This window comes from Trachymyrmex septentrionalis, unplaced genomic scaffold (genome assembly GCF_001594115.1).
Source record: "Trachymyrmex septentrionalis isolate Tsep2-gDNA-1 unplaced genomic scaffold, Tsep1.0 scaffold72, whole genome shotgun sequence".
Taxonomy (NCBI): Eukaryota; Metazoa; Arthropoda; class Insecta; order Hymenoptera; family Formicidae; genus Trachymyrmex; species Trachymyrmex septentrionalis.
In genome coordinates this window covers 1149332-1159865 of record NW_017305905.1, presented here as the reverse complement: position 1 = coordinate 1159865, position 10534 = coordinate 1149332, and the positions used below count along the sequence as shown (strand labels likewise).

Here is a 10534-nt window from a genome sequence, read left to right as displayed (position 1 = left end):
CACTTCTCTAATTTTAAAATATTATAATTTTAAATAATTCTTTTTTTCTCTCTGGCTTTCTCTCTTCATAAAATTCCTTGTAGAATTATATAAAATTTAATACTCTGCTACAGTTTATTGATTTGAAAATCGCGGTTTTAAATATCAGCGGTGTCGCTATGATCATGCGCGTCTGCTCATCTGTTTTTGACATTTCTGACAGTCTTACCAATTGTCGTTGAAGTACTTGAAGTTTAGAGTTTGTTTTTCAGCACGTCGGCTTTCTCATGTAAACTGTTGTGAACAGCTGCATTAAAATGGTAAATAAAGAAGAGGTGAAGAAAAATATAAAGGATTTGTGCAAGAATGACAAGTATTCGATTTTACTTCCCACTTATAATGAAGTGGAAAATTTGCCGATAATAATATGGCTCATTGTGAAATATATGGAGGAGAGGTAACTAGACATAACCTAGAATTGATCAAAATTTATGTATAATTAATGAAATAAAATAAAAATCGATAAACTTAAGCTGTATAGTTAAAGAGTTTTGTAACAATGTTTTGTTTACAATGTTACAGTGAGCTTGCCTATGAAATTATTGTGATAGACGATGGTTCTCCAGATGGAACTCTGAATATGGCCAAGCAATTGCAACGTGTTTACGGCGACGATAAAATAATCTTAAAGCCGAGAGAGAAAAAACTGGGATTAGGAACTGCTTACATGCATGGAATTAAATATGCAACTGGAAACTTTATTGTTATCATGGACGCTGATTTATCTCATCATGTATGTATCGCATTAATGAATAAATGGAGAAGTAATAATGCTAAGCGTTTCTATAAAACATTCTTTAATTTTCAGCCCAAATTTATTCCAAAAATGGCTGAATTACAACGATATCTGAACCTGGACGTAGTCAGTGGTACAAGATATGCATCAGGCGGTGGTGTTTGCGGCTGGGATTTCAAAAGAAAGTTAGTCAGTAGAGGTGCAAATTTTTTAACACAGATTCTATTGAGACCTGGTGCAAGTGACTTGACGGGTAGTTTTAGGTAAATTTTAAAGACTTAGTTCTATGTGTTCTTACAAAATATTCATAGAATAGTCTCCAATATGTTCTTTAATATGTGATTTTATAATTTTAGGCTTTATAAAAAGGATGTATTGGAAAAGCTCACACAATCCTGTGTATCTAAAGGATATGTATTCCAAATGGAAATGATAGTCAGAGCTAGACAATTTAATTATACAATAGGAGAAGTGCCAATTACATTCGTCGATAGGGTCTATGGTCAATCTAAATTGGGTGGTTCAGAGATTTTTCAATTTGTAAAAGGCCTTTTATATCTTTTTGCTACTACGTAATTGGAAATGTTTATAAGGATAAGATAATCTTTATATTGTTGATTCATCAACATCTTTTTCAAAATTTCTTGAAATTAACATTCAAAATCCAATATACAAAGTGTCACGTAACTTGTATTATCAAAATTATGTTTTTGATAATACAAATATACATCAGAAGTGTCACAACAGTAAATTTTTTTATTTTTTATACAAATACACATCAATAGTATCACAACTCAAAATAATTCAGTTCCTTGTATATTAGAAGAATATCAAAATCGTCACAACTTAAAAAGATTTTTTAAAGATTGTGAAACAAAAGTAACAAATATAACATTTGATCATGTTTCTAAGAGTATATTCCTTTTGTCGATATTATTTAGTCATTAATATTCTGTGCTAAGTTGAAAAAATAGTTTTTCCTGAAAAATTTAATTTTTTGTTACTTTTTTAGATAATTATTTAGAATATACTCCCTCCCACCCCAAATCTTAATAAAAATACACTTATTCGACATGTTTTTACTCAAAACGAAAAAATCTGACAAAAAAGATTTAAGATGAAGGGAGGAGAGGGGGAAATTCTAAATAATTGCCCTTCTTTATAGTAAGTAATTGATATATGAATGTATATTAAAAGGTTGTATAATATAAAAAGAGTTATAAATATTTTAAAACAAATTATTAAAATATTATTTTTTATATATTTTATACGCTAATTATATTTTCCAATTCAAACACGAAATATCATTCTCGTCGTAAACATTAAATGGAATCATCAAAATATTGCTACAGATTGCAATATGTCAGGTATTTAATTCCGTTACATGAATATCTTCATGCGATATTTTCTTTTATAACGCTTTTAGAATGTTCTCACGAAAATAATCAAAGTTATTCTAAAATAACACGTGCCTCTACACGTGGCCGTGAACGATGAAGTGGAGCATGCGTATAAGAAGCTTCTCGTGGGCTCGTCCACCCTCGCCGCACCCTCTGACGTCACACAGCCTCCATTTATTGATCCATTACGAAATTACAGTCTATATTTCGACTCGAGCGAACTCGAGTAGAATGCGAGACATGAGTAGACTACATCAGTAGAATATTGGTATTTATATAGTAAACAAACGCTGTACATTCTTTATGAATATAATATTTCAGGGATTCTGAAATATTACGCAACTTCCTCGTTTAATTTACGCCACGTTTTACCGAAAAAAAAATTCCAGTTTTACTAAATAAAAAGAGTAAACTTTAATAAACGTGTGTTCAAATAAAAACGCACAGAAGAAATTTATTTCTGTGCCGAATAATTTTTTTCGAAATAAAAAACTCGAATGTTCAAAAAATTTTAAATCGCAAAATAAATAATATCAACAAAATGAAGATATTAGTGATTAAAATATCAAGTATAGAAACTAGAAAAGATTACATAATTCCTATTAACAATTTTAAATCAGAAATATATTTTTATGGGTGGCCGAGGGAAAGAGATAATTTGTGTATTGAATTCCGCATTGCTTCTCGCGAGAATTAAAATAAATAGATAAGAATAGAAAGAGGAAACGCGGAAAGCTATTCAATTGTTACGAGAAAAATCTTCTTTATCCTTCACGACTTGAGGGAAATAAATATTTGTATCAAATTTTTCTGTGATTCACCCCTTCTTTTCAAGAATGTTCACAACATTTCGCGGAAATCTCGTATCAATTTCATAGCAACATCGCGGCGTCATTGCGATATCTGCGTCGTGTTTGCGAATTCGCGAATATACGCATGTCTTTTCGCTGGAAAATCTCTCAACCTATTATTGGAGACGGAGACGGCGGTTCCAGCCTTCCAGCGCGAAGCCAGTTCTGTCGCAAGCTTCGCCGCGGCCGGATGCGCAAGTGGGGTGGCCTGCGCGCCGGGGTGAAACTTGCAAGCTCCCCCTTTATCGAGCTTGCAGATGGCTGTGCCTTTTAGATTTTGACGTATCCCTCCGTTCCTCTCCGTTCGTTCGTCCCGTGCGCTTCGTGGTACAACATTTCAGTCGTTTATCACGCTGTTCGTTCTATTGGTTGCCATTTTCCGACGATCAGCACCCCCGCAACATGCCCAGGAAAGTCGGATTCAACGTCGTCTATGCCACGAGTAAGAGCGATCAGATCTACAATTGCGAAGTAAAACGCGTACTAACCTCGAGCGGTGATTGAGAAAGAATTGGATATTACATAGATCTAAATTTTACATTTAAATGGCAGAATTAAATGGTTAGGTCTGTTAAACAATGATTCGATTTATACTTTAACGTTCTAGACGTAGCGGTTGCTAGACACAGGCTGTCGCGATAAGCAAGACAGTACGACGTGATTTGTGATTGTTCTCATAAGAATTAATTACTCATATAGAGTATAAAATATTCCAGAAACATTTCATAAAATATTTCTAAAATATTAATATGTCCAAGGAATCAAGGTTTTTGAAATATTATTTTTTTTTATATTTGTACGGTATCTCTATAATATTTTTGTGAAATATTTAATGCAATATTTTAAAATGTTTTACAAGTATTTACAAAATATTTCTGAAATATTTTATTAAAATATTTCAAAAAATGATTTACATAAATAAATATTTTGTATGCTGTATGGATATAAGCTATACATAAAAAGAGGTTGCATTAATTGAAATTCTGATCGAAAATGGACAAATCAAAATTTTCTGATCGAGTCATTATAATATTAGTTGAGATAATCAAAATTGTGGTTAATATAATCAGAGTTCTAGTTTGTTTTCAAGTTGAAATTGCTTTTAGCGTAATTGCAATTTAACTAGTATAATATACATCTATAGAAATATATTTCGTAAATAAAAAATAGATACAAAAAACAAATGTTTTATTTGTAGGAAATTTTTAATTTGTTATCCATAAAAATTTCTTCTCATTGTGTGTGATTTCAAATTCAACCCCCTTGCGGCTTAATAGATCCGCATGGCTCTTGGCATTTTAATTATTTCCATTGCGATCGCCAGGATCTCGCCGGGACTGTCTTATCTTAATGCTTTTATCATTGCATATATGTATATTCGGATGCATTGATTTCTGCCGTGAGCCTGCGGTTCCCTCAACAATTATTTGGCACGTGTTCGCGATCGACGCGAACGATAATCTGTGCCGCAAGCCACGGAATTACTTTAAAAATGCATCGACAATGTTATAAATCTGTAAACGTGGAGTGACACGAGAGAACGTACACGTTCTGTGAAATACGTAAATCATAAATTGTATGCGAAACTGCGATATTGCGTGACGACATTGCGTCATTCCAAAAGGCTTTTAATTCTGACTCTTGAATAGTCTTGAAACCTATTTTGAAAATCTAAAGAGTTGATTTAAGTTTTGAAAATTTCAAACAGTGGCATCGAATACCAATCTTCTTTGCGGAAACGCACGCGAAATCGTAAATATTACAAACGTGAATAAAAAAAATGTACAAAAAAAATGTTCAAGAAAATATCTAACAATAAGCAATAAATTTATGAAATATTTACATATACATTTAAGTAATAATATCCAGTACCACATGTAACTATGTACGTCAATAATTAAGTAACGTATAGTAAGAACTTCCTCGTGCTCGTTCGACATTTTCGATTGACGGAAAAACTCGCAAGTCTAGATTTGAAGTATTGTTATATTATGTCATATTAATCCCAGTTTAACTTTATGATTTAACTCTTATATTATCAAGAAAGGTAATCAAATTATGCTAGAGCAATTTTGTTGTATTTTAATTAGAGAATAATTTTCATTATTATTTAATGCATCGAATATATAATTTATTTAATAATTATTTAATAATTATTTAATAATTAAACCAGAGTGGAAAAAGTGCTCTAGGATAATTTTAGTACCATCTTAATTCGTAATAGAAGGACTTATGTCTTAAGATTTATTCAGATTCTGAAATATATGTTCAAGGCGAGGAGGATAGGCACTCGTCGTTAGAGCTTAACGTTCACGGGCCAACAGTAAGAGGTTGGCAGAGTGCAAGAAATTGCACGTATCCTCAGGAATTGATTCTACGTCTTCATGGACCCACGAAGCTTACAAGAATACAGGTTCTGGCTCATCAGTACCTTATACGTAAGTTCGAATTAAAAATATTAAATTCAAATTATAATTGAATTTATCCTCTTAAAAATATATGATAATTGATAATGATAAATTATTATTAACGTTACATGAATGACTTTTAAAAACTGATATCTCTGCAGAGATAAAATTAAAAGTTACTGAGATTCATATATATTTTGAATTATACTTTAAATTGTATCTTGAATTATATATTTATTAAAAAAGTTAAAAATTTTATTTATTTTTTCAAAAATATTTATCAATTTACTAAATAAGATATAAAAAAAAACTGATTCTACTAAAAAATTTTAACCAGGCATTATTTAGTAAATAATGTGTTATGAATAAAATAACAATGACAGATCGTTTCTTTTTTAATGAAAAAAATAAGTTTTCTTTCAAATACGATTAAAATCATTGTCCGTTAAAACGACGTTTCGGCTAAAAAGCAATTTACCGACAATGGAAATCGAATTAACGAGCCTACCATGATTTCCCGGGGCATCGTCTCCTCTTCTTCATTTTTCGGCTGCACCGGCGGAAATGAAACTATACCGGACGGCTATAGAGAATCGTATTTTCGCTATAAATTTAAAAGCAGATATACATCTTCCAGTGGATCAATATAATTTCTGAATAGACTTAAACTACTGTACTACAAAGAAAAATGTTCTATAATAATAACTAATAAAAAGATTCAATAAAAACGCGCGCGATATTTCGATGAAATTACACAAAATTGCTGATTATTATTATCATCATTTGAAACTCTATTGATTGTCATTCTTATTGAGCCTTTGTATTGATTTATCTAATCAGGACCTTTTTCTTAGTGTACAACTAATTTGATTGTAGCTGAAAAGCTGGAGATCTGGACGTCGAGGGAAGAAAATGCATCCACTTCGACGGACTTCAGTTACCTGGGCTACATCACGCTGTCCGACAACGCGTCGACCCTTTATAAAAGTAGGGAACTGAAAAGCGTGGCTCTTCCGGAAACAGAAGCGCTATCGCTGAAACTCAGATTACATAAACCGCACAGTAACGCGCACAACACATATTGTCAGGTACGTAAGTCATGACAGTCATTCAACAGCTGATTATATAAATTATTAATAAAATTAAATGATTAATAAAAATTAAAATAAATAAGTCAACAAATTGTTCGAATAAAATAAGTTTAACAAAATAAGATAAATTTAAGATATATTATGTATAAGATTAAATTACTATACAGATAAATCTATTGTATTTTTTAGATATAAAAATAGTTATAAAAATTATTTTTTAACAGGTTGGCCTTATAGCTATAAATATACTTGGCGAGCCTTATGGTCAGGAATTAACCGGACAGGGAGATGCTCCGTACAATCCGCATTACATTTCGCCTTACGACGATCTGGCGTTCGAAATGTACGTCGATCGGGAAGTGGCCAAAATTATAAGGCAAATGGAAGTGAAGAAGTTGCTAGCGGTGGAAGAGGAGAAATTCGAGTACGCTTCGAAATTGAAAGTGGCTATGGAGAATCTGAGAAAAGCGGGCGAGCGTCTGGGCAAATACGAGTTGGAGAAGAAATACGCCATAGCTTTGGAAGATTATGATAAGGCTAAGGCTAAAAAGGCTCAGGCTCAGCAGTACAGACAACAGGTCTATCAATCGTTGGAAATATACAATCTACTCGAAGTCCATGGAGTGAGTAGTGTTTGAAACAACTTCTTTGAAACTTCTTGGCTCTCTTACAGAAATTTAATACTGGAAGATAGTGATTAATTATTTATTAAGTATTAAGCAGTACTTTTAAAATACATTTTAAAATAAGTACTCAGTAAGCAAAATGTCAGCAGACTAACATTTGATCAGAAATGTTAGCAAATTGATATCAACTACAGCCGTATTCTACTTATGTTCTACTGCCAATTTGCTGGTATAGACTGTGTAATTTCTTGTCTTTCTGCCATCAGAAATTGGTAACATATTCTGTTCAAAAACTACCTCTGCGGGCTCTCTGGGTAATTAATCACTATCTTTTAATATTAAATTGGCTAATATTAAATTTTAAATTTCTGTAGCGACTAGCAAAAGCTCAGCTGCAATAATAATAATTATTTAACCGATTAAAAAATGATGCAGCCTGTGGAAAAGAACAATCTATCGACCGCGGAGGACAAAGAGTCGACATCAGCCGACAATTCGAACACAGCGGCGTTGCCCGACATGACATCTCCCCCAAGATTAGTCATTCCACCTAATCGCGATGGTGCCATATCACCAACTGGTCCCGCACATCAACCGCCCGTATCACCGTTGCGTCAGAAAACTAACAGTCCCGGTATAATCTGAAGAATATATTATAGCATAGTTCTATTTTCTTGACATGATTTAGATTTTTGGAATTTTTAAATGTTTATATAACATTAAATTTTCATTTACTTGTCAGAGTTAACCGACAGTCCTGCAAATGGTGTCCTTGATAAACAGAATTGCAACAAAGGATCCCTTAGGCGGAAAACTAAATCAGCGGGTCCAGCTCTTCGATCGAGTTACGAAGCCTATGAAGAAAGGACCATTCCCGCTCTAAGACAGTAAGACAGTATAACGTTGAAACATTGTAATTGCATCAAAACAGCGTTATAAACTTTTCGTCGATATCCATGTTTAGCTCGCACACGAACGAATTTACGAGAGAGTGTCATCTGGACAGCGCAGAGACAAAAGTTACCTCGAAACTCAACGACAGGGAGAAGAAACAAGCCGCGTTACCTATTTCAGTTTTCGGGATGGAAATGGTAACAACAAACCTAGATCCCTACAATACTCGAATACGGAATAAGTAATAACGATAAACACATGCAGGTGGAAAAGTTCTACTCGAAGCAATTCACTGACAAGGAGGAGGGACTGATGCAACTGAAAGAGGAATTGAAGACGTTCGATTCAGCGGTTTCAAAACATTCTCCGAATAAAACAGCCAGAGCGGCGATTCTGCTGTTGCACAGAGCTCTCAGAGATAAAGTTTTCAGCGTATATAGTTTGGCTGCGCAGCTTATCCGAATTTTCTTCGCTGAGTTCGCCGCGGACAGGTAAACTTTTCGCATCAACTAGATATATATATAAATATGCTCCTATATTTTCATGCTGAAGGGTTCAGCATCTAGTTTAATTGATGTCTTATTAAACAATTTATTTAGAGTGTCTTCAACTGAGATTGCTAGAAGCGTTGAACGTTTGCTACCAGAACTTCTGACCAAGTCTGGTGACACTACCCCGAGGATACACAATATGGCAGTACACACAATCCTCAGCATGGCAGATTGCAAATGCGTGCGAGAGTTGCACATAATACCGGTACATCTGACCAGACCAGTCAACAGCAGCACACATCAGAGGCTCGCGTTGAGCAGGCTGGAGATGGTGGAGCAATTGATATTGAGCCACGGCATTTCCACGGAGAAACAAAGGTGATTCTGAACGATATCCTCAGGACACACAAGTTCGCATGAGGAATGTTTATTAGATGTTTTGAGGAATATTGGACCTCTGCCATCGAAATGCAGTCCTTCTGACTCTCGTCTATCCTAATCTCTAATCGATCCGCAGTGGTCCTTCCTCAAGCTCGACCCTGTATTATTAAAACGCAATTACTCTGATAAGGTATTGTAATTGTTGTAGCGGGTTGACTTGTCGGACGTTATCCGAATTAGGTTCTTCCGGTCTGCATCACCCGGCTGAGGCAGTACGAAAGGTCTCCGAGAGAATTCTCGTATTGGTATACAAAGTCAATCCCAGATTGGTACGAAAGCAATTGCCTCCTGATGACGATATAACACGACGGAATCTACTATATCGCCAGCTCTTCCATGAATTCGATTTGATCGATCTTCAGGTACGCATAATACCCGCAATATGTTAAATGAAGATTTCATATTTATGTGCACGAATAATTGCAGAGGAAGAAGGAAGCCGAGTCCACTCATAAAGCAACGACGACGCCTACGCGAACTAGATCTACAGAAAATAATGTAACTAATTTAACTAAATCACCCTCGAGATCTAGCCCAGTGGTGAGTACCGGAAGTTCAACGAGTATCACGTCTCCGTCCGAAAACAGTGTCGACCATAAGGGAGATAAGTACGTACACACAATGTGAATTGAATTCATCAGTTCCAAAGGATACAGAGAATTATTCTGTTTATTTTGTTTGTGCCTATTTTGCAGAATGTGCATATTTTGCCTGTCCAAAGGTCAAGTGTACTCCGAAGAAGGTTTGAACATACATTATTGGAGAACTTGTCCCATGTTAACGAAATGCGAAGCGTGTAAGCAAGTCGTAGAAATTTCTTATTTGAACTTGCATTTATTGAGTAAGTATATGAGAATTTAATATTTGTTCAAGTTGCTTTTAATATTCAAAAGTATTTCATAACAAATACACTAAGAAAACATGATAAAAATTTATAATTTTTGCATCTATTGAAATTATGTATTAATTTATTTTTTTTACAGATGAATGCGACATGAGAAGCAATTACGTAAAATGTGATACGTGTAAACAAGCGGTGCATGAAAATGCGTTCGAGGTTCACAGACAAGACAAAAAATGCACAAGTATTACTTTACTATTTCGATACGATATGTTAATAGGGATTAACCCTTATAGTGGCAGAAGATGTATATATCCGACTTTCTTCCTTTCAATCTTTTTAATGTTTTCTTCATATTTATTAACTATTAATATATACATTATATAATTTATATAAACTTTTGGAAACTTAAACTATAATTTTCTAGTGATATTTTAATTAATCAAACAATATATTTTAAATATAAACAAATTGAAACAAAAAAAACGCGTTTGTCAAATCCATTAGAATGTAATAGACTTAGAATGTAATAAAGTTAGAAAGTTGTAAATTTAAATAAGTACTAAGCACACTTTAATTTGTCGTAAATACAAATGTTAATAAAAATCCGAATAGAACCAGTATGCCTCTGTAAGGGTTAAATAAAGCAGAAATTTAAATATTGATTTTTGTTTTAGAACCTATAGAGGGATATGAACGCTGTCCCCTTTGTTCGG

General features: G+C 33.7%; 2 protein-coding genes across 2 annotated transcripts in view; both read left to right on the top strand.

Annotated features, from left to right (window-relative positions):
* The first annotated feature begins 296 nt into the window (after positions 1 to 296).
* Positions 297 to 1591, top strand: LOC108753805 (probable dolichol-phosphate mannosyltransferase). Its single transcript, XM_018495714.1, has 4 exons — positions 297 to 436; positions 562 to 772; positions 848 to 1038; positions 1132 to 1591. The coding sequence occupies exons 1-4, from the start codon at positions 297 to 299 to the stop codon at positions 1349 to 1351; spliced, it is 762 nt and encodes a 253-aa protein (XP_018351216.1). The 3' UTR covers positions 1352 to 1591.
* Positions 1592 to 2894: 1303 nt separating this feature from the next.
* Positions 2895 to 10534, top strand: part of LOC108753846 (centrosomal protein of 104 kDa) — an 8006-nt gene continuing 366 nt past the window's right edge. The window contains exons 1-14 of the mRNA XM_018495781.1: positions 2895 to 3468; positions 5300 to 5464; positions 6311 to 6522; positions 6750 to 7148; positions 7587 to 7785; positions 7894 to 8038; positions 8116 to 8242; positions 8310 to 8536; positions 8645 to 8914; positions 9126 to 9339; positions 9404 to 9585; positions 9673 to 9818; positions 9961 to 10062; positions 10496 to 10534. The exon at positions 10496 to 10534 is cut by the window's right edge and continues 6 nt beyond it. Coding sequence (XP_018351283.1) covers positions 3429 to 3468; positions 5300 to 5464; positions 6311 to 6522; positions 6750 to 7148; positions 7587 to 7785; positions 7894 to 8038; positions 8116 to 8242; positions 8310 to 8536; positions 8645 to 8914; positions 9126 to 9339; positions 9404 to 9585; positions 9673 to 9818; positions 9961 to 10062; positions 10496 to 10534 — 2467 coding nt within the window. The 5' untranslated portion in view covers positions 2895 to 3428. The remainder of the gene's footprint in view (positions 3469 to 5299; positions 5465 to 6310; positions 6523 to 6749; positions 7149 to 7586; positions 7786 to 7893; positions 8039 to 8115; positions 8243 to 8309; positions 8537 to 8644; positions 8915 to 9125; positions 9340 to 9403; positions 9586 to 9672; positions 9819 to 9960; positions 10063 to 10495) is intronic.